Source organism: Ornithorhynchus anatinus, chromosome 20, assembly GCF_004115215.2.
Source record: "Ornithorhynchus anatinus isolate Pmale09 chromosome 20, mOrnAna1.pri.v4, whole genome shotgun sequence".
Lineage (NCBI taxonomy): Eukaryota > Metazoa > Chordata > Mammalia > Monotremata > Ornithorhynchidae > Ornithorhynchus > Ornithorhynchus anatinus.
The window spans coordinates 9,697,308-9,720,506 of NC_041747.1; the positions used below are offsets into that span (position 1 = coordinate 9,697,308).

General features: G+C 40.0%; 1 protein-coding gene across 1 annotated transcript in view; it reads left to right on the forward strand.

Annotated features, from left to right (window-relative positions):
• The window catches only part of ZC3H13 (zinc finger CCCH-type containing 13), a 53,201-nt gene that overhangs the window by 700 nt on the left and 29,302 nt on the right, over positions 1-23,199 (forward strand). The window contains 4 exon segments of the mRNA XM_039914942.1: positions 7,332-7,457; positions 7,811-7,920; positions 11,073-11,184; positions 22,276-22,384. Of these exon segments, the coding sequence (XP_039770876.1) occupies positions 7,341-7,457; positions 7,811-7,920; positions 11,073-11,184; positions 22,276-22,384 (448 nt within the window). The 5' untranslated portion in view covers positions 7,332-7,340.

Genomic DNA, 23,199 nt, shown 5'->3' on the forward strand with positions numbered 1-23,199 from the left:
AAGTGAAGTGACTTGCCCAAGGTCACCCAGCTGGCAAAGCGGCGGAGCCGGGATTCGAACCCATGAACTCTGACTCCCAAGCCCGGGCTCTTTCCACTGTGCCATGCTGCTTCTCCAAGTGACTGGCCCACAGTCACCCGGCTGACAAGCGGTGGAGCCGGGATTAGAACCCATGACCTCTGATTCTAAGCCCAGGGTTAGAACCCATGGACATTATAATAATAATAATGCTGGTATTTGTGAAGCGCTGGGGGAGATACAGGGTCATCAGGTTGTCCCCCGTGAGGCTCACAATCTTCATCCCCATTTTTACAGATGAGGGAGCGGAGGCCCAGAGAAGTAAAGCGGCTGGCCCGAGGCCACACAGCAGACAAATGGCAGAGCAGGGATTCGAACTCACGACCTTTGACTTCCAAGCCCGGGCTTTTCCCACTAAGCCTCGGTGCTTCATTGGTTCAGTCATATGTATTGAGCATTTACTGTGTGCAAAGCGCTGTACTAAGCGTTTGCAAAATACAGTTCAGCAACAGAGGTAATCTCTACCCAACGACATGGTCACAGTCTAGAAGCGTCTAACAAATACTATCGTCGTCATCATCATCCCAGCCCCAACGTGGGCGAGGGAAGGGACATGGAGCGTCATGGCCTAGTGGCTAGACCTCGGGTTTGCAAGTCAGAAGGTCATGGGTTCTAATCCCGGCTCTGCCACTCGTCTGCTGCGTGACCTTGGGCGAGTCATTTCACATAGTAATAATAATAATTAGGGTATTTTGTTAGGTGCTTACCAAGTGCCAGGCACTGTACTAAGCTCTGGAGTGGATACGGCCAAATCAGGTTGGTCACAGTCCCTGTCCCACATCGGAGTCACGGTCTTAGTCCCCATTTTACAGGTGAGGTAATTGAGGCGCAGAGAAGTGAAGTGACTTCCCTAAGGTCACACAGCAGACAAGAGGTGGAGCAGTTCCCTCATCTGTAAAATGGGGATGGAGACTGCGAACCCCATGTGTGCCAGGGACTGTGTCCAACCTGATAAACTTGTATCTGCCCCAGCGCTCAGTACAAGGCCGGGCACATAGTAAGCGCTTAACAAATGCCATTATTATTATTATTATTATTATGAGGTTGCCCCACGTGGGACACACAGTCTTAATCCCTCTTTTGCAGATGAGGTAACTGAGGCACGGAGAAGTTAAGCAACTTGCCCAAGCAGACAAGGGTGGTGCCGGGATTAGAATCCACATCCTCTGCCTCCCAAGCCCGTGCTCTTGCCACCAGGCTATGCTGCTTCTCCCTAGAGCCCAGGACTAGAGGGAGAGGGGCAGAGAGCGATGGAAGGAAAAAGGTTGTGCCCCCGACTCGCCGCGAATTGGGCAAAACAGTCAGGAGACCCGGTAGTTTTTAGTGTTTTGGAGAGGGACGAGGGCTGCAGGAGCACGGGAGGTTGTGCAGTCTGCGGAGATGTCCACTGGCCACACTTCATCTGTAAAATGGGGATGAAGACTGTGGGCCTCACATGGGACAACCTGATTACCCTGTATCTCTCCCAGTGCTTAGAACAGTGCTCAGCACATAGCACTTAACAAGTACCAACATTATTATTATTATCCTTTCTGTCTCCTGTTGGTAGATGTCTAAGAGGCAAGAAGTTGCCCCTTGCTGGGGCAACTGCAAATCAACAGTGGAGAATCAGTGGTCCTGAGCAGTTCATGCTCGTGATGTCTTCCCTAGGTGTGGATAGAGAAGCACTGTGGCCTAGGAGAAAGGGCATGGACCTGCGAATCAGAGGACCTGGGTTCTAATCCTGGTTCTTCCAGTTGTCGGCTGTGTGACCTTGAGTGAGTCACGTAACCTCTCTGGGCTTCACTTCCTTCATCTGCAAAACTGGGGACTCAGTGCCTGCTCTCCCTCCTACTTAGATTGCGAGCCCCCTGTGGAATCTATCTTGAATATACCCAAGCGCTTAATTCAGTGCTTGGCACACCAGCACTTAAGTGCCGCAATTATTATCGACACACTAGGCAGCTTACTATGTGACTGGGAAATGATTCCATCTTTAGGATCCGTTTTGTGGCATGGAGTATATTCAGTTGGTTTTGCTCCATTTTATAAGCTTTTGGATGCTTTGGCCTGGCGTTACTGTTGGAGACAGGACTTGGTTGTCATGTGGATTGGCACTGCTTGCATAAATATTCAGAACTGTTGCTGTTTGGTCAGGACAGATTCTTGAGTAGCTGCCTAGTGGCATCCACTCAGAGTTGTGGTTTGGGAGTCTAAGACATCTCCAGATTTCTGTAGTGTTGTCCCAGGTTTAGTCTAGTTACCCAGTTACTCTTTCGAAAGTTGTTGGATTTAGTTCTCAAGTGATACTATTTTGGAAGTGCTCTGTGCTGTCATTCTCTGATTACCAAAATAAATTCTTAATTCAAAGCATAAAATATGATTTGAGGTAATGTTTTAAAGAGCAAACCTGCCGAGTTGTGTAGTTGTGCAAGCTAGGGATCTTGGAGTGCCTAGTGGGGCCCCACTTTCAGGGGCATGCAGCTCATTGGCCTTCTGTTGCTGCTCATGAGTCAGGAGTACCCACTGTATAAATCAGTCAAGATTTGATGGAACTTCCCGTTGACAGTGTTTCTAATTAAAAAAAAAAAACACACCATTTATTGATGCTTATATTCTTATTTATATGCCCTATGTTATCGGATAGTGCCTGCCATCACACGTGAAATGCTTGATTTGCTCAAGTTGGAAACTAAAATCCAGCTCTTAATATAAAACATTTTCTTTATCACCTTTTATCAGAGCAATAAGAGCTCTCTAAGTTGCAGGGAGTTACGATCATAAAAACACTCCTTGTGTTTTTAAAACAGTGTCTCTACTCGCTGTACTGGTGGAAAGGGAACCAATACTAATTGTGCATGTCTGGCCCGAGAACCAGATCTTAGTTTGAAATATCCCAGGTGTTTGCTTCTTTGTCCTGAAGTCAGCGGAAAACGGAAGGGAGACACCACAGATTTTAGGGAAAGCAAGAGAGAGGGCCGGGTGGGAAGGCAAGAAAGGAGAAGTGGAATTTTCATAGTGGAAAGAAAGATTATTAGAGAGCTCTGATACTCTTATTAGATAAGCTCTGATAATCTTATTAGAGAGCAACAAGAAGTTTGGCCTAGGTGTGTCAAAAATGGTGAGAGAAAGAGAGACATAATAGAAAGCGGGTGGGTGGGGAAAAGGCAATGGAGGGGGAAGTTAAAGGGAAAAAAATCTGTCTTGAAAAGCCAAGAAGGGTCTGGCAGTTGGTGGGTGACCCCGTGGGCAGTGGGGTACAGAAGGGCCCAAGTGAATTCCCGGGGAATTTAGCAGGAAAACAATTGAGTGGCAGCGGAAAACAGAATACTACAGTGGATGGGTGGAGAGGAGAGGTTTCTCACAAATCTTGCCGGTTTAGGTAGTATATTATAATTATGTAACTAAAATGGATGTGCCAGCATCCTTTTGCAAGGTTTGCTCCTGAAGATTTGTGTAATACAAAGTACATTTTTTAATTACATTGCAAGTTTGTTTTTAAAAATCCCAATTGGTAACTGCTACAATTAAGTGCTCATTTCTCTGATACAGCTGTAATTAGTCACAAGTGGTGACTCTCTGGAGGAAACTACAATTTGGCACATTTATTGAAACTCTTATTCGGAGTCTCTATTGAATGTTTACCGTTGATAAGCAGGTAACTGCAAGTTCATATATCTGTAAAAACAAAGTTACTTAGAGGGCATGCACCTGCTTATATTGGAGTAGATATGGGGGGAGGAGGGGAGTTTTGATTAGTTCAAGTCACAATCTGATATTAATCTGGAGGCTTGTTTCAGAGACCAAAATAAGATTTGTTCTGTGGTTCTTCCCTTTTTACAACTTTCAGTACAATTAAAATGAATCTCTTTGCCTTTATGTTTGCTTTAATTTTATGCTGGAAATAAATTGAGTTAAAATTAACTTTGAAGTTTCAGTAGATGGTGGGTTTATTCTGCCACCATGCTGCTATAGGTAGATGTGCAAATTTACACCTATCATTGTGTTACCTAAGCACCTTGACAAAGGTTTTAGCATGAAATAATACAAAAGGGAGAATGGTCTTCTGAGGTAGTGGGGTATTACTTTGCTGTTTCCCAGAATGGGGTCACCCACCTCACCTCCCAAACCCCCCACCCCCACTCCAAACAAAACAGTGATATATAAGGAGTCATGTATTAGAATTACTGTTTCAGAATTCATTGTTTCACTAGGCCATGTCTGGTAAACTCAGTTCTTCCATAACATGTGGGTTTACACGTGTTTTAGATGGAACATGTTAGGGAATTAGAGGACAATAGACTAGGAAGTGATGTTGGGCAAAACAGTTGTGTGCTTGGCTTAGGCGGGCATGGTAGAGCACATTTTCCTCCGAGTGGGGTTCATCACGAACAGAACCCTGTGTTACAGGAGAACTGAGTGTTCTTTATGTTCACCCAGGTGGCAAACGTTCTTTTTCCACCCATAGCCATGGCCTTTGGGGTAGTGAAAAATTCCAGCCTCATCAGTGGCACCAATTTTTAAATGGATTGTTTCAACGTCGCCTTTTGTTTTTCTTCCCTTTCCAACAACTCTTCTTTAATTTCACATTACCCTAAAGTTCCCCCTGAGTTGAGGTATTCCTTCGAGGGAATCCTTGCGTCATAAGCAAGGTTACTCTGCCACCATCTGATATTTTTAGTTGAGGGTACATTTTTGAAGATCCCCAGAGATCTTGCCCCCTCAACATGGAGGGGTATTTTGGGTCTTGGTCCTGTTAATAGAAGGGACCCAGCTTGGAGAGTGTCAATATCACATGAAAAATTTGGAGGACAGTCTTAAAGGAGGGAGAGCCACTAGTCCAGGATATTAACAGGATTAAATTGGGGGAGAATGGGGAAATATCTTAGTTGGTCTCTAGCCTTGGTTTGATATTTGATAGTCATTTAGAGTGTGAATGTTCATTATTCTTATTATTGGACTTCAAAATTACTGCATTTAAACCTCCTCAGGTGGAGGTAAAAAATTAAAGGTTTGGTGGATCTTGCATTTGTCTCCCTGGATGACAGAGGTGGAGAAAAAGTACAGGATGTCAAGTAGCAAGGGGCCAGATTTATTTAGATAGGAATTTTTGGATTGGTAGGTTAAATACAATTAGGAAAATGGCCTTTCACGTTTTGAGGTTGTTTCTATGGAAAGACAACTGGTTCCCTTCCTCCACACCAAGAAGTCCCTTTGGTTTTTGTTTGTAAAATCTTTGGTGGCAAAAAAAATAGAAAGTGATCACTCTTAACTTTTATTTGCCTGCATTCACTTAAATTTTTGCTGATCTGTGGGAAATTTAACATACCTTTTAATTTTACCAATTGAAATTCAAAACATTCACTCTTCTTTGTGGACTCTGTTTAGGAGGAATGGTTTCATTGAGTTACTTAAACTGCAGTATTTCCTTTAAAAGTTTCTTAGCTTCACGCATGCCCTTTTCAATCTTGTTCCTGCATCAAATTCCCCTGGGCTAATGATCTTCCTAAAGTATGTGTAAGGACAGAAAACTGGCACAAGAAATTTTGATATGAGTATCTTCCTTGTGTTAACTACGTTATCCTTATGAGAGTCTTCAAGTTGAGGCCAACTATAATTTATATAGGTGATTTCCTTCTCTATCAGTTTAATTTATGAAATCATATGATCATCTTTGTTGATTGTAATTACCCCCAAATACGAGATATTTTAAAATCGCTTTGTCTTGATTTTATATTTGATTTTTTTTTTTACACTGAAACAGCATGGGAGTTCTTAAAATCATTTGTCTACTATGTATTTTCATCCTTTCTAATGCAGCCTTCTGTCCAGCATTTCTTTGGTCGTATGTAGAAGGTGCTTCCTCTGTTCCTGTTTTTATGAGGCTCAAGTGAAATAGCTCTAATTGAATGCAAATTTTTTTCTTGTAAATTGTTTTTCATTTTGAATGATACTATCTTATTTTCTCTCATTCCCTTTGCAATGAGATCCAAGCAGTCAGTCACTTGACACACCACCAAAGAAACGGCTGGAATACATTTGAGAGTACAATCCTATAATTAACAATTTTTTTTCTTATCCATGAACCCCCTCATAATTTTTTTAACCCATAGTTTGAACTACATAAATGCCTACTGAGATACTCATGATGCATCCTGACTCTCTTCTTGAGAATGTTGGTGTGATTCTACCCACTTGCCTGTTCAAATGTCCTCTTCGTACTGTACTGATGGGCTTTATGTGGTTCATCCGAAGCTGATGTGTAGTTATGGTCTCTGATTAATTCCCTCTGGAGTTCTATTTCTCTGTAGATTTTAGGGACAGAAATCTGCTTTTTAAAAAAATTAATGGCCTGTTTCATTATTTCTTGCTAATCATGAATTTAAGAAAACCTAATCAAAACTATGTAGAAAACTTTGATTTCCATTCAGCAGAACCTTTGCAGCACAATCATAATTTTTAAAAAATTGGCCTTATTCCAAAATATATTTCTATAAGGGTAGCCAGGAAGAGGTAACCTTTATATTTTAAAGTTGTATGCTATGGAAGGATTGAGATGAATTCCATTTATAATTTGATATCTCCCAAAGTGATGTGTTTTTCTCCTGAAGAACACAAAATGCCTTCTCTACCCTCTGTGTTTTGGGCTGAATTCTGCTCCCAGGTGCCTTTGTACTCCACACTACGTTGGAGCATCAGTCCTTCCCCCTCTGCTTTCCAGGTAATTCCCCTTAGAGGGAAGAATCCTGCTTCACTAATCTTTTAAGAATAAAATTTGCCACCAATCCAGCACACACAATCTGTATTTCAAAGCTTTTTCTTCAGAGAGGAAACTCAAGTCTGTTCTTTTTTGAGCCTTTTTTTTTCCCTCCAAGAAAAGTCAATCTCAGTGTGCACATTAAATACTCTAAAGACATCTCTGTGCTGGAAAGGATGGAGACCAAAGACATGAGACTTGATCTAACAGCACTGACTATTCTCTGCATCTAACCTTTCCTCAAAAGGAGGGTGGCAAATCTAAAATGGTTGCTTTGAAAAAAAAATTCACCTATTCATTTGATATGAATTAGTTTATTAATCAGGTGTGCCACTGTAAAGCAGGTGGATATGTTCCATGTAATTTAAGACTCCCTCCACACTCTCATTCTTCCTCTACAGAAATCCTTCTGCAGCTTTACGGCATAATAATTCATTCTTTCTGCTAGTAAGTTCAGCCTCATTTATTTAACCTTAAAGAATTTTACAGTTTTTGCCTCTCTCTTTTTTGGTTAAAGTAGTACAAAATGTCAAAAATTAGAAGGAAGGTCACAGTGGAAAATACCAAGACCATATCTGATAGCACATCACGAAGACCCAGTGTTTTTGAAAGGCTTGGACCCAGCACTGGCAGTACTGCGGAGGTGAGTTTTTATGTGTTCATCTCTCTGTCTTAGCTAGCAGGACATAAGGAAATGTGCACATGTGGAGTTCTTATTAAGGTATTGTTACGTATTAGCACAGGAGAGTACTCTGCTTTCATGTAGGGCTGTAGTTGAAGTTGTTTTTCGATGAACTTTTTAAATTCTTAAGAGAATTGAAAAAGTTAATAGTATACACAGATTTTTTTTCGTAAGTCTGTTCATTATTTTCATTTACTTGGGGGGGAGAGAGATATGAAGATTAGCTAGAATAATTTTAGGAGTTTTAAAAGATTCTGCCACTCAAACTTAAAGTGGAAATAAGTGATATTTACCCAGTAATATCTGTCTCTTAGACACAGTGCCGTAACTGGCTGAAGACTGGCAACTGCCTCTATGGGAACACATGTAGATTCGTACATGGCCCTTCACCCCGAGGTAAAGGCTATAGCAGCAGTTATAGAAGGTAAATAGAGAACTTTGAATTTTTTACATGCTCTTGGAAAATGGCTTTGGCAAGTTGGATGTTGTATGTAAGAATCTGAAGTGCTACCGTGGATACCCTAGTAGGGTGGGTTTTTTTAAGCAAGCTCTTAGGATTACTCAAGTTTCTAAAATTAAAAAAGGGAAAGATTCACCATTGCAATGGCTTTTTTTACAATTTTCATTTCAAATATCAATAAAAAGCTGGAATGCAGATTGTTTTCCTTGCTCAGTTTTTCATGTGCTTTGAGAGTGGCGACTGTAAATTCTGGATTAAATGGATAATTTTATGTTTCTGCTGTGGCTTTTGAATACCTCTATCCTCAATAACTGCTTGTATTACAATTCAGTGTATTTTTAGAGAGGAATTTTGTTTTTAACCTTCTAAAATAGGAAACAGCTAGTATGGTTGACTTTTCAGCATTCAGATTAATTTAGTAAATACTGCATTTTGCATTTATGCAAAATCTTTTTTCCTAGAAGAAATTGTAATACAAATAGTGTCGTTAAGATGAGTGCCTTCCTTTCTTAAACTGCTACGAATGAAGTTGCAAATCAACATTTTCTCTTATAAGGGAAATTAGATTTAGCCCTATCATCTAATTTAGTGGTGTGTTCTGCCCTATCAGTCTTTCTAAGGGCCTAACACATTTATATCTGTATCTGTATGTTAGATCTATATTTAAAAGATTCAGATGAGACATGTGAGTGAATTGTGTGCTGAATCCCAAAAGATGATTGATTATATGCTAGATGTTTCAAATAGAATTGAGGAGTATCCAGTATTTAAGTCGATAAATCACCACCTCTGCCACCTTATAGTTTTCACGTTTACTGAAATAGCCAACATTAGACTTGTTTTTTAAAAACAAAACTAGACCATCAACATATTGGCAGGCCCCCATCAGAAGCATCACTCTAAAATATTTGGCCCTTTCAATAACTTTCAAGTACCAACTTTCTTCACTTGTTTTGAAAGTGAATTTTTTCTTTTTTAACTTTTGTTTAAGACAGATTCACAGTTTCTTTCCAGAAGGGAAAAGTTAAGTCCTTTTGGCCACAATTAATTGGCTGTAGTTTTTGGACATGGGGAAACCACAGAAGGGGTAGCTGTCAACTTGTGCTTTAAGTCTTCCTAAATGCTTTAAAGGGTAAATTAATCCTCTCAATGCTTTAGCTGCTAAACTGCCCCCCATCCCCACCCACCTTTATAAAGGCAAATATTTGAGGTAAATGGAGGTAAAGATTTTACCAAATCAGTAGAGGGCCATAACTAGGGTCATTATACAGGAACTCCTGATACACAATTATGTACTAAAGATGAATTTTTCTTTTGGATTTTTTGATGATCTCTCTTATGTGTGGTGGGGGTTTTTTTGGCCATGAAGAAAATGATTTACAATTTGCATAAAAAGTGAAAAAAAATGCATAGAAAATAACAAAAGGTATGTTGTGATTCACAGAAGAACTTGGGAGCCCTGAATATTCTTCTAATAGTAAAGTATAAATTTGATTTTAGTGGGACAGATTGGGATGAATTTGCTTATCGAAGCTAGATATAGCAGTCCCTACTTAACAGATCTGTCAGTAAGCTGAACTCTTTAGAGGTAATGCTTCCCAACTTTTTCTAATTGGCTGTCCGTCTAATAGGGGATGAGCAGTTGGGGGTCACCCCTCCACCCTGAAATTCACAGGAGCAGAGGAGAGGGAGCCTCACAGAATTCTCACCCATTTTCTTGCCGTTTTTTAAAATCTCTTCCTAACTTGTGGGGGCCCATTCTAGACTTGGAAACATTGCTATCTTTATGTTCATGCATTTTTGCCAGGACATTGAGGTTGGGGACATTGAAATAGATTTGGTCCAAATGGTGGTGTGTTTTTTCCTTACTGCCATCTTGCTTTGCCCTACACATTGCAGGCTTGCCCTCAGGCTGTGAATGTGCCTGCAGTAGATATTTCCTAGAAGGTAGCCTGGGGAAAGATCATGGGCTCACCCATGGCTCATCAGCTAAGAAACACTGACCTAAAATACTTAGACAAAAGTTCATTAAATTACTCCCTCTTCAAAATAGACTTGCCCAATAAATGACATAGACTTTCTAATTTTCCTTATAAAGTGATATTTTTGGGGTGGAGAAGGTGACTTTTTTTTCCGACTCTACTGGAATTTCCTCACCATTTATGCTCTAAAACTGTTCTCTGTGAAGTAAAGTCTTTCCCATTAACCCTCTTTTCCTTTCTGAACTCATATTCCACCTTCAGTGGTCTAGGATGACAATGGACAAAGTTTTACAGTTCTCCATTTGTTTAATCACCTAACCTGTTTCAGATTTCAGCGTATGAGTAGTCACATATTCCCTGTCTTCCAAGAAATTCATAGTATTATGAATGCTTTTGCTAAAGGCATAATGGGCAATAAGTTATTGTCAAAATATCTTGCTATACTGTAAGGGGCATGAGCAATTTTCTCAATTTTTGCAGTTGCTACTATTCTTTAGGCTTTCCAGTTGATTTGTTAATGCTATGAATTATGCTTTATCCATGTTTTGCCATTCCAGTTAGCCCCTTTAGACTATTCTCGGTTGCCTTGATGTAGAAATTGCTTTTCCCTTACTGCTGCACTTAAAGATCCCCGATGCAACCTACTGAGTGATAAATGGGAGTGAGGCATTTCATTGATAATCTTTGCAGTTTGGGAAAATTATTGAACTATTACTTCCAAATTCCTAGTTTAATGCTTCCCATTTTTTCTTGTTTGCTTCTCCAGTTCTTAACCAATGATTTGCACAATAATAGCTTGGGAGGTGATTTGGGAGCACTGCTCTATTTCTTTTAGAAATGGTTTTAAATTCAAAATTTATTAGCTTCCATTATTGTCAGTGGTATTTATTGAGCACTTAGTATATGCAGAGCACTGTACTAAGTGCTTGGGAGAGTCCAGTACAACAGAGGCAAGAGTCATGTTTCCTGACCACAATGAGCTTGCAGTCTTCCAAACCTTTTAAGCAAGGGCTTTGAAAATCTTAAAAAGCAATCTAGTTGAGGATGTTGTATCTTTTCCTGTAGCTCTCTTTTATAAATCTCTCAAATGAAACTTTTTATTGTTGTTTGTTCTTTTGTTTAAATTTTATATAGGTCACCAGAAAGGCCTACTGGAGATCTTAGGGAAAGAATGAAGAACAAGCGCCAAGATGTGGAAGCAGAGCCCCAGAAACGAAATACAGAGGATTCTTCCTCTCCAGTTAGGGTAGGAAAATGTTCCCAGAAGCATCAGATAACTCTAAACGATGTTTCTTCTGATCTATTTTGGCATGGAATTGAATTGCCCACTCATGTAGAGTTTTAATCAATTTCTTTGAGTGCAACTTGTAGCATTTTATGTTAAAATAAGGTATGGCATTCCTCTGTAGCAAAACAAAATAAGATGTAACTGAAAAATTGACAAGCAATAACTTGAAGCATTGTCTTCAGACCCTTAGATACTAAATCTTTTGTGTGTGGAAACAAGGTACCATTTTGGACATCTTCAGATTTATGTTATATATGACTGACACGTTGATTAAAACTAGGTTAGAGATAATGTCTTAAGTTGCACCTTGCTATGCAGTCCACAGTCTCTAATTGGTAAATCAAGAGACACTTATAATCAGTGGTTGTGTTTTCTTTTTCTGGAATACCTACATGCTAATTTGCTTTCCGCAGGTAAGTTATATGAGCAGTGAAAGTAAAATTAAATGCTCCTCTCTGAAACTGCGTAGTCTCCAAATAAAACCATAGGGTGATCCTTGACTCATCCTTGTTCTCTGGATCCATCACAGCCTTTCTGCTCACTGGAGCTGAGACAGGTCATCCTGCCTACCGTAGCTAGCTCCCTTCTCCCTTCCCACACCGGACTCCTGGTCTTTGTGGGAATGCAGATGCATAGTGCCTTCCAAGATAGGGCCGTTTGGGTCGGGCAAGCAAAGCAGATCCACGTGCCAACCTTCTGGCTGTAGACTTCTCTGTTAGAATTCTATACTACGTGATCAGAAGCAGTACCATTACTGGACCAGACCAGTGGTCCATCCAATCCATCATTCTGTTCCCTAAAGTACCAATAGGATACTCGTTGCCTTCCTGGACATCCAAAGTCCCTAACCTCTCTGATGAACCATTCAGGACCTGTTGCCTTCAAATTTATTCAACTCTTACTTAGACCTGATACTTGTGGTAAAAACAGATTCATTATGCTTACCGTCTGCTGCGTGTGGAGTCATGCTTTTTGTTTTGAGCCTACCACCCTCAAGCTTGAAACTCTGCTGGTATGATCAAAATAGGGAATTTTACTCAGCTTTACCTGGTATCTAAAAGAGGTCAATAATGTTTCCAATAAAAGGATAGAGAAATGCTAAAATCCTGAGTCTCTCGTGATCTTGCAAAAATGTTTAGATTTTCATTTGCTAAAATCAAGCTCTTATCAGTATTCAGTTTAAAGGAAAATTTGCCACATTAAATTACTAGAAAAGATTGTATGAATACAGTGTGGATGGAATTATTAAGCGAGACTGCCAAGAAGTGTTTCAAAATTGAAAATCAGATCACCTCTGAGTTTTAGAGTTCTGCTATTTAGGTGAGACTTTCTGCCATTAAATCAATTACAGTGGCATGAATTATCATGTTGGGGCAGTGTAGTGGTTGAAGAAAAATTGAATTTATGAGGAAATTGTACTGAATCACTGAAGCAGAGTATGGCTGAATTTTCTTTGGTTTTTATCTCGTGGAATATTTAAAATCACATCTAAAGAAGGTCAACTTGAGGGAAATTCTCTCAATTCTATCATGTAGGAAAATTTCACCTAATCCAGTTTACCGTTGAGCCTTCTGTCAGAGGCTCAAATCAATATTCCTCCATCTGTAAGAGGTATCTGGGGCCCAGATGGTATAAATTTCTCCCGGTTCCTCTGCCTCTCTGTATATTTGCCTCAGCAGTTCCTCCATAAATATGATTGCTCCCTCTGTCACTGTGCCTTTCAGATTTCCCCCGCCTTCAGCAGCTTCTGCATTGTTCCTTTTCTTCCCCTTCCCCTCCGTGCTGGGTAATCCAGGGATTCCTGGCAGCCTCCCTTTATCACTTTTGTCTACTCCATCTTTGATTTTGGAGAGGGGCTGGATTTTCATCAGGCAACCTTGGATCAGGAGTGGATGTGTTGTTTCTCTAGTATGCTGATTTAGCTTTTTATTGCTACCTTCTGTGTTGGTCATCAACATTTCATTGCTTTTCCTAAGTAGAAAATTTTGAATGTTCAATAAGAAATGCCGTCTCTGCTCCGAGCATGGAAAACTGGCATTAAAAAGTGCAGGCATTATGCCAATTAAATAAAGCATTACTTTCTCTGTTAGTGGAGTTTGAGCCTTTCCCAGTGTGATTTCTGAACTGATTTAAAGACACGGTTCATTTGTTTCTCCCCTAGTTATTCTTCCCTAGGAGGCCCCAGGAATTTTCCGTCAAAGCCTCCTTTCAACTGCATATACCTCAGTAACTAGCGTTCGGTTTTTTTAGTCACAACTTTCCACTTGTCTCATGCCCCAAGTTCATTGCTTCTCCAAAAGGTGGGTAAAGCCTACTGAGCACGGCTCCCTGCACCCAGGGCTTGGGAGACTACAACAAAAGCAAGGCAAAAGATCACTGCCTTCCCTCTGAGGAGCTTATCACTCAAACATTTGCTCCCAAATAACATAAGGGGGTATGACCTTTAAATCTGAAGGGAACGGCTTAACTGGGAGAGCATTCTGAGGGGAGGTCAGACTCGGTCCATCCCAGGTTCTTAGGAAAGTCAGCCCCTTCCTAGTTTTCCTCCTGGTTCCTTGAAGCCATGATTTCAGGACTCCTCTCCAAAATTTCTTCGGTAGTTAAGGTAAGTAACATGGCTAGAAGAAGAGGAGAGTAACACCCTCTCCCTCTCTCCACCCAGCAGTGTGAACTAACCTTAGGACCAATCCATCATCTCTTTTTCCTGGCATTTGTCATTCTTTTGTTTTCCCCTCTCCTCACCTTGTGATAGGTTCTCTACTGGAAGAGATGCCCCTGACCCCTTCTTACAATTTGTCAGAATAAACACTAAACAAAAGAACCCCTCAGTTTGCAGTTTCTTCCCTGTCTGTTCTCAGAATAGCAACAACGGTTTTGAAACAATCACAGGACTTTCCCCGGCCGTCCTCTTGCCTGGCTTCTGTGTGTGTTTGTGTGTATGTGTGATGACTCCTGTGGGTTTTCATATGCTCAGACTGCTGCCCTCCTCTTCCTCTCCCAGTTGCCTCCCTCCTATCACTCCCTTCTCCTTTAAAGGGGAAAAAGAGAAGCAGGAGAGACCCCCCTAATCCAACAGCAGGGAGAGGGCTGAGTGAGCACTCTTTCTCCCTACCCTCATTTCTCATTAATCTCCTGTCAGTATTTGAAGCTCATGAATATTTACTCCCAACTAATCCTTTTCAACTAGAGCCCTTCTAGTTTTCATGAATATTAATTAGCATTTATGATTAAAAAAAAAACCAGGCCGTGAAAATGTACCTGTATTCATTTACCCTTGCAAACAGACCATAAAGAGCAGATGATTGGAGGTCTCTCCTGCTTACTTTCTGGTTCATATTGCTCAATTGTGGAAGAACTCACGAGCCTGGGTCTCTTCCATCCTCTTGGGAATTGGAGACATCTTCCGTCAGAGCACGAGGCTATGCTCTGCCAGGTACTCCAAGGTTATACCCCATCTTGAGATGTTCGAAGTCTTGTCAGTCTACTTGCCACGACAGCAGCCAGCACCAAGGTAACCTTCTCCCTGTTCTTTGAGCTAAGCTTGTTTTCCAATCTGAGATGCTGTCGTGGAGAAAATGAAATCCTCTACACAGCCAAGGGTGGCATTTATGAACAAAGTGATGTCAGGGGGAAGGAGGGGGAATCAGTCATATGAAACATCTGGCTCTTCTGCCTTCTCATGAACAATGCCCCATTCCTAAACCGGCTTATTGGGGATGTGGTCTTGAGTGGCAGAGGCTAACTCTTGGAAACTGACCAAGAGGAATCTTGAACTCAACAAAGTCACTGATTTGACATTCGGGATCACTTTGATCTTATTAAAATTGAAACCAGTTTCTTCCCAATCCTCGGACCTGGACGCTTGAGAGATGAGAGTTCCTGCCCCTCCGTGGAGCACAAGACATCCTGAACTGCACTTATCCCGTCAACATCAGCACCCACATCGGACACCCTTGGCTTCTCCAAGGTGTACGAAAAAAGGCATCTATCCAGGGCCATCTCACATAGAGGAATTCCTGGATCATCGTCACTAAATAACCCGCTGTTTATAGCTGAGGGACAAAAGGAAGGGTATCCATTTCAAGGAACCCCCTTATCCGGTAGTTCTCACGAGCCAAGTAGCTCACAACGAGCACTACTTGATGAGCTGGAGTGTCTACCTAGGTGATCTTCAGCCAGGGTTCCAGCTAGTCACCAAAAATGGCCCAGGATATTTGCATTCAATAGATATTATGTTAACTCTCTTAGATCCTTGGGCCATTTTATGACAGTTGGTAACCCGAACTTGGAAACAGTTGTAGATTCCTGTTGGCAAGAGTGATGGTGCCCCTGCCATGGCCAGAGGTTGGAATGATCACTGGCATTGCTTGGTGTATCACTGTATGCCATTAGATCAAGGGATTACTTTTCTGGGCTAGTGCTTCAACTCTGTTTTTCACAGGGTTTGTAGAAGATGTCTTCCAGCCAAATTCAATTTCAGAAGTAGGTTGAAGAATGAGCCTGAGCAGAAAAACTTCTGGATAACTCTTCTCGAAGAACTGTGCTGTACTTTGGACCAATCATTCAACCTTCGCTGACTTCCCACCCTCCATCCCTCCCCACTAAAGCCTTTTCAATTGCGGCCCTTCCAATCTGTCTTCAGTACAAGTGCACTTAAACCGGTAGACTCATCAATAAGCAGAAATTAAGATAGTGGAGCTAGAGGCAAAGGAGTAGCTCTAGTAAGGTAGGCTCCCAATATTTACTTGCATATGGGATGTGTGTAGCGCTAAAGAAATAAACGTACAGCTTTGATGGAACCGCTGGCATCTGCTAGGCAGTGGTTGAATATTGCCAACAGTGCCAGTTGGTATCCACAGACAGGCTAACAATCCGATCATCAAATATGTACTTGCTGCTTTTGGCCATGATAGAAATTGTGTACATATGAAACTGCTATACATACATTTTATGTGGACTTAGTGTTGCATTAGCTTTTCATAGGCCTGAATGTATTTGCTTGATGTAGAGTGTGCTTTTTACTTTGAGACCCTGTTGAAAGATTTGAGAATACTTAATGTTTTCAGTCACCTCTGTTAAAACAGCAGAAAAAGGGACAAGTGGAGCTATAGGTGAAACTCTGATATTTCCTAATTTTGCAACAATAGGGAGCAGGGATTGACACTTTATGTCCAAAGTCTTGTGGCAGGTTTTGTTTTTGGGTTGGTGAATGCTGATTTCATTGCAAATTGTATTCATCTAATATTATGTTTTATGGTTTGTAGTCCAAGCCAGAAATAGTTTGAACCATTTAATACTGGGGGAGGGGTGGCGGATATCTCTTCCAATTTTGTTTAGAAGTTTTAGTTCATTTCCGATTAATAAAAAAAGGTTATAATACTACAGGATTTGGTTTTATTTCGTTCTCGGTATGTACATTTCTGTAGTATTGAGACACCCCAACATTTGCTCAATAGTCACTTAAAGATAGGTTTATGTTGAGACCCAAAGTTTTGTGTATTTTGCCAGAAATATACTTCATCAAATGCTAAAGTGTAATTTTCAATTTTAAAAATAGGTATGTTATTTGAGTTATGATCTAGTTCTCAATTGCGCAGCCACCTCAGTGAATCCCAAAGTCATAAAGTCCTTAAGCATGGTTGTTCCGAAGAAGGATATATCCAATGTTTGTATTTTAGTTTATAGAAAAAGGCTATGGACCCTGGGGTTGCTCAGAAAATATTAATTTATAGGATTTACTTATCCATCAAATACTTAAAGACTGGCATTAACTCATTGGGAGCAGGGAATGTGTCTTACATTGTATTCTCCTAAGCGCTTACTACAGTGCCCTGAACACGGTAAGCACTCAATAAATATGATTAATTGGGGAAGACACTGCTGATTGTGAGATTCTTTTTATCAGTGTTTGGGTGAGGCAGGAAATTTTAGTCATATCCATTCCTCACTGGGGGTGAGCATCGTAGTACTGAATAAGACTGCTCAGACCCAAGGGTGCTGCCAAAGAATGTTACTTCTTCACCACCTAAATGAACAAGGAGATGGGTCGCCTAGCTGCATTGGGTTTTTGTTTAGACCTTAGAGGAACAGTGCCTCTGCACTCTCTCCCCTCTGCCATCGGTTCCTATGGCTGTATCCATTGGTTATGCTGTTGCTGACTGATCACTTCCCTATACCATAAAAACCATTGAGATCTTCAATCTTAGAGTTTGTGGGTGTTTATATTGAAGGGAAAAAGTTAATAAGGAAAATGGGATGCTCTTAAGAAAAAAAAATTGGGGTGGTCAGGGCCTCCCCAAATATTACACTGGTTCAGTAAATTTACATTGATGGCTCTCAGTCACTAGGGTTAGAAGCAGAATTGGCTAGACCAGCCAGGGAAAATCGGGTAAACAGGGCAAGTAGGTATAGTTGTCATCCCCACTTCCTTTGTCTTTCCCTACATTACCCAACAAGGGTGATTTGGTGGTGGTTGCCATCAAGAAAACACTGGGCTGTGCGGAATAGAGTGGGTGGGCACTGAAATGGCAGATCTCCCGTGTATGCTAGATAAAGCAAGAAGAAAGTTAACCCACTGCTCAAGAAGCCCGAGGGCTTGTAGCGAAATAGGCATTAGACGTATCTACCATTCTGATGTCCACATCTGGATGCAATAGCAGATCTTGGAGCATTGCTCTAAAATTCTTATGGCACATGAAATGAAAATGAGGAAAAGATGGTCAAAAACCTTAACTTTGGCTTTTTTGGTCCATATTCATAGCCAGAATTTCCATGTAGAGTCTTCACTATTTCTAAAGCAATAATGGACAAGTGTCATTGTTTCTGATAAAAGCGCAAAGCCCTTGAGCTTTCAGTCTAGTAGTGTGAAAGTGAAGATACCTCTGTCCCTTTAAAAGGTTCTTTCATCTGTACTCTACCAAGCATATGCCCTTTGAAACATTATTATGAGGATGATTGGGTCAAACTTTGCTCAGTTATTTCCCTTGGTTTCAACCACTACTTACTTTTTAATGTTTTAAAGTTTCACTTTAAAAATTTGGCTTGTAGATTTAGTGTTACTCTGGAGTATTTTAATTTGTCTTTATTTTTGGCCTCTGACCAAAAGTAGAATTTATAGAAAAGGTTTAGTGGAACTGTAGTGTGTAGAGTTTATTGAGTATCTTTTCCCAGAACATCAAGCGAGGGCAGAATAGACATTCCTGGAAGCCAGCCTTTAAGTTGGATTGATTCCTGGAAACTCCCCAATTCTCTTATATCCTGAATAACATCAGATAAAGTCAGTTTTTCTAGTGATTCATAGGTTTTGCTTCTGAAGATTCCTTTGTTAAGGAAAAGTTTGTACTGCAGTACTCGCCTTGTGGTGCCATTGTGCACATGCTCAGAACTATGTCTTCTCCAGCACCAAGTTGTGTTCCATCCAGATGGACCTGTGTTATAGGAAGAACACAATCTATCCAAAATACATAATGAGAAGTCATATTTTGGTAGAACTGACTCTCAGAAATAGATCGGGTTCTGAACTTTAAGTAGTAAGGAGTTTAATGAGTATATAAATGGCACTGAGCTTATGTGACTTGTTCTTACAGTCATTCTTATAAATTCCCATAAGTATGGGTGGTTAATGCTTAGATTTTTTTGCACCTGAGGATTTGTTTATTTTAGTCTCTGGAGTTTCCTCTGAATTTTGAGCAGTGCTTTCCCTGTTGGACCTGCAGAACTTGAGCCATCTTGCAGTTTATGAAATAATGTTCTTCCAAACAAGAAGATGCAAACCTCAGCTCTAATTTACCAAATTAAGTCTATTTCAAGGAATGTTTCCCAGAGCGACCATATTACTCCTTTTTTTCATAAGTGATGTTTTTCAGTGTTTAGTTATTTCAATGTTAAAATGTTTTCAGTATAGTTACTGTGGAATTAATTTTGAAATTGAGTTTTGCTGTTAATCTCAGCTTGAGAATTGCCTTTGTAGGTAGCTTTCTATTTTAAAAGGGAAAGCATATGTACATAGTGGGCTCTCTTAATTTACTGCCGAAGAGCTGGTTATGGTTTGTCCTTTAAATTGATGGGGTGGGGGGAAGGGGTGGGAGTGTGTGTTTTTGAAAAGGTATTAGTATTTGAAAAAATAAATTTGCCCTCAAAGTTTGCATGAGTGTGGGTGACCACCTTCTTTCAAACATAGTCTGACATCCAAACTGAAGAGGATTAAATTTTTCATCGTTCTTTTCCTGAACCTCTGACATTTAGGGTCTTCACCTAAAAATACTATCCGCTTTTTGGATTCTCCTTGGTGGTATAACTAGTTGGGTCACCTGTATGCCATTCTATCCGGTGCACTCCTCATCACCAATGTAGTTAAATAGAATTCAAAAAAAGATCCAGTTACTTAACATACGTTTTTACCTAGCTGTGCCTGAGAATGCACCAAGATATGTGGACTCTTCCTCTGATCCTCTAGGAAAATTCCAGTTCAACAGGTTGGAAAGCATCTTCAAAAGTCCTTCAGCACCTTATGCATGGTGAAAGCCATGTTCTAAAATGCAGTCACAAAAGGGAAGTAATAAAACCTGATTAAGGACTGTTTACAGAGTCTTTACAGTAATGAGCTTTAACACACCTAAGGGGACTGGGGCATCCACCTCAATCCTGGGAACAGCCCCAGATTTTCATGGTTGAAAGCTGTCATTGAATTTTCCTACCTATGCTATAAACTTTCCAATGGCACTCTGATAGAAAAACAGTGAATTGAGAAAACCTTGGCAGATAATGTTGTATTTAACAGAATCAAGTTCCATATGTAGCTAAAGTTCTAGAAACCTGCAGTAGTGCCTGTTTGACTGGGGGATGTTTTTCCTATCACTGACGACGTAGCTCTTTTTTTGGTATAAGGGACTTGGAAAGCAACTTTAATATCGTATAACTTGCAGGGTTCCCATTCTCACCCTGCCCATAATGCCTCCTTCGTATCTGATTTTGAAGATCTGCACATGTGTCAAATTAGGTCTTGATGCCCTGGGCCCAAGGACAGGTAGGTGACCTTTGCAAGAGACTTAAATTTGATCCCGGCTTTAAATTGAACAATGGACTTGCAGGAACTTCTGTGGATGCTAGGTCAGTGTCTGCATCTACTTCATCAAACATTTCAGTGCAGTTTGTGCACTAGGCTTTGGATACAAAGATCCATGATCCCTATCCTTCATGGAGCTTACAAGATAAGTATATTGATGTGAACACACATCAAGGGAATTTGAGCAATAAAATGGCGACGAAATATGTATTTTGTTAGACATGAAGAACATACTTGGTTCTCCTCTTCCTTTTGTTCAGAGGGATTGTGTAGTGGATTAATGAACTGAAAAGGGAGTTAAAGCTAAGGGAAAAGATTTAGAAATTTGGATGAGAAATTAGGGCTAACGTAAAGCAGTGGAGAGAAAAGATGATGGCATGGGAGAGTAGAACGGCATCTCAAATCGGAATAGGGTGGAGCTAAGAAGCAAAAACATTTCGCTTTTAAAACCATCCTAATCTCGTATCTCTGCTCTTGCTTCCCCCCCCCCCCCCCACTTTCTGTATTCCTTCAGCCTGGTGGGTTTGTGTGATTGGCACTCCCCAGCATAGTACCATTCTTTGCCTCCAGTCCCCCTTCAGATATGGAAGTGGAAAAAGGACTCATTGTTTTCCCTTCATCACATCATTAAAAATAATTGCTGCATTAAGGAGGAAGATGGTCTCTCGAAGGGCCAAATTCCCGATATTAGTGATGTTTTTTCATGCCTATGCTTGGCTCATTTTTCATAGCCAACCCTCCTTTCCCCTTCCTTGTCCCCAACCTGTTCCATGGTACCTTCTGTCTGATCATAGGAAGAGGGGATTTTGGTGGGGTGTTTAGGAAACAGCGGGATCCTAGAGCTACCATCAAAAGGGAGAAGAAAATGGTGGTGATTCTTGAGTGACATCCACAGGGCCTGGAGGCCTGGAGTGTGGCTGTTTATTAAAACTTTAATGGAAAACAGTGACAGCGGGCAGAAGTAGAGAACTCATACAGTCTACAACCTCATCCTTTCCTTATCTTATAATTCTCTAATGGGTACATCGTGGGAGTTTGTTGAAGCATCACTAGATATTTTCTTTTGATTTCATTGCAAGTTCTTATCTGTAAACTAGCATACTCTTTATTAAAACATAGCCGTTAAATTGTTGCAGTGAGATAAGCCTTTAAAACTAGTTTATGCATATATATTATAACATTGAACAAACAGCTTCAAAACCATGAGACATTACACAATTATCATTCCTAAGCTTATGAATTTTTTATGTAATTGAACTTGTAATATTGGCAATCTTTCTTGAAGTTTGTAGGAAAACACAATCATTTCAGGGAATTCCTAACTTAAGGGGAATAGGTCAAGTTATTTGTGAATACATAAATATATATATACACAAAGTCTTGTACTTGTACCTTTATAAGAAATACTTTACATTTTTGGATTCGAACAAGCAATTAGTTCTTTAGAGTTGCTTTTCCCTAGTGCATATTTCACACATACTGTGTGAAATTTAGAGAATTTCCACGAAATTCTCGTGGAAGTAGACCATAGCTAGTAGATTTTTGTTATAGACTGGGAACTTCAAGTGGGACAGGGACTGTCCAACCTGATTATCTTGTATCTACCCCAGTGCTTAGTACAATGAATGGCACATAGCTCTTGACCAAAAAATCATAATTATTATTATTTCCTTTGGTTATTTTAGATCAGTCTTGATTAAGTAAAAAGTGTTACAGTTCATACAGTCCTTGAAACCAGACCATTCTACCCCTAGGAAATTCCTTAATTCAACTGCTTGCCCAGTATAATCTGTTACTTTCCTCTAGGCAAAGATGTGAATATTTCTAAACTGGTGAAAGCTGAAAAGAGGAAGAAATTAATGTTTAAATACTCCTTTCACAAACTGTGTGCTTTGTTTCATGGTTTGCCATGGCAGTTTTTGGGGTTTTTTGGTTTTTTTAAAAAACACAGCAAATCTGTTTAGAATAATTTTTGTACTTTTTAGAAAGAATCTTCAAGGGGAAGACACAGGGAAAAGGAAGACATAAAAATTACCAAAGAGAGAACTCCAGAGAGTGAAGAGGAAAATGCAGAATGGGAAACTACTAGAGATGGTAAGTGAAACTTGACCTTTAAAATTTTGCTCAGATGAATGTGCATATGTGTATGTAGATATTTACATATCCAAAACCCTGTACTGGTCAATTAGTTTGCCAGAACCTACTCTGAATATTTGCGTTTTTGAAGAGCATCTGTGATAAAGGTAGCTGTTCAAATTGAAACAAGTATTATTAAAGTATGTAAATGCCATTAATACATGTAAATTATAAAAGTTACAAAAGTATTTAACTCTGGAAATTCTTGGAAAGGATGGCCTATTTAAGACAGTTTAATTTTAACAAATGACACCAAAAATAGGGATTTAATTGGTGCAGTGTGTACAGCTTATGTTTTTGTGCTTATATTTGGGATTAAAAATGGGGTGATCGAGTGTGTTTGTGATAAATATCTCAAGACATTTAAAAGCAAAATAATAGAAAAAAAACCCTTCAAATTGAGTAGTTTTGACCTGTTATAAGTTAGTCGAAAATATTTAGACACCTCAAACTTTAATATGCTTTCTAAGCAGGATTGTCTAAAATAAAATATTAACTACACTTTGAGTCCATTGGAAATTGTCATTAACATCCTATGCTTTTTGATTTTTTTTCATAGAGGAAAATTTTAATCTGGTTCTAATATTGTTTATAAATCACATGTGTTGAGCTATATAACTGTCTTTTCTGATTCTCTCCCCCCATTCCCTCTTGTGTGTTATCTTCTAAAGGCATCATTTTTGGAGGGAGGAGAAGGGAAACTCTAACTTTAAAACAGTCTTAAATCTCCATCATTTACTGTAATCTTGGTAATTGGAAAAGAGCTTGTAAGA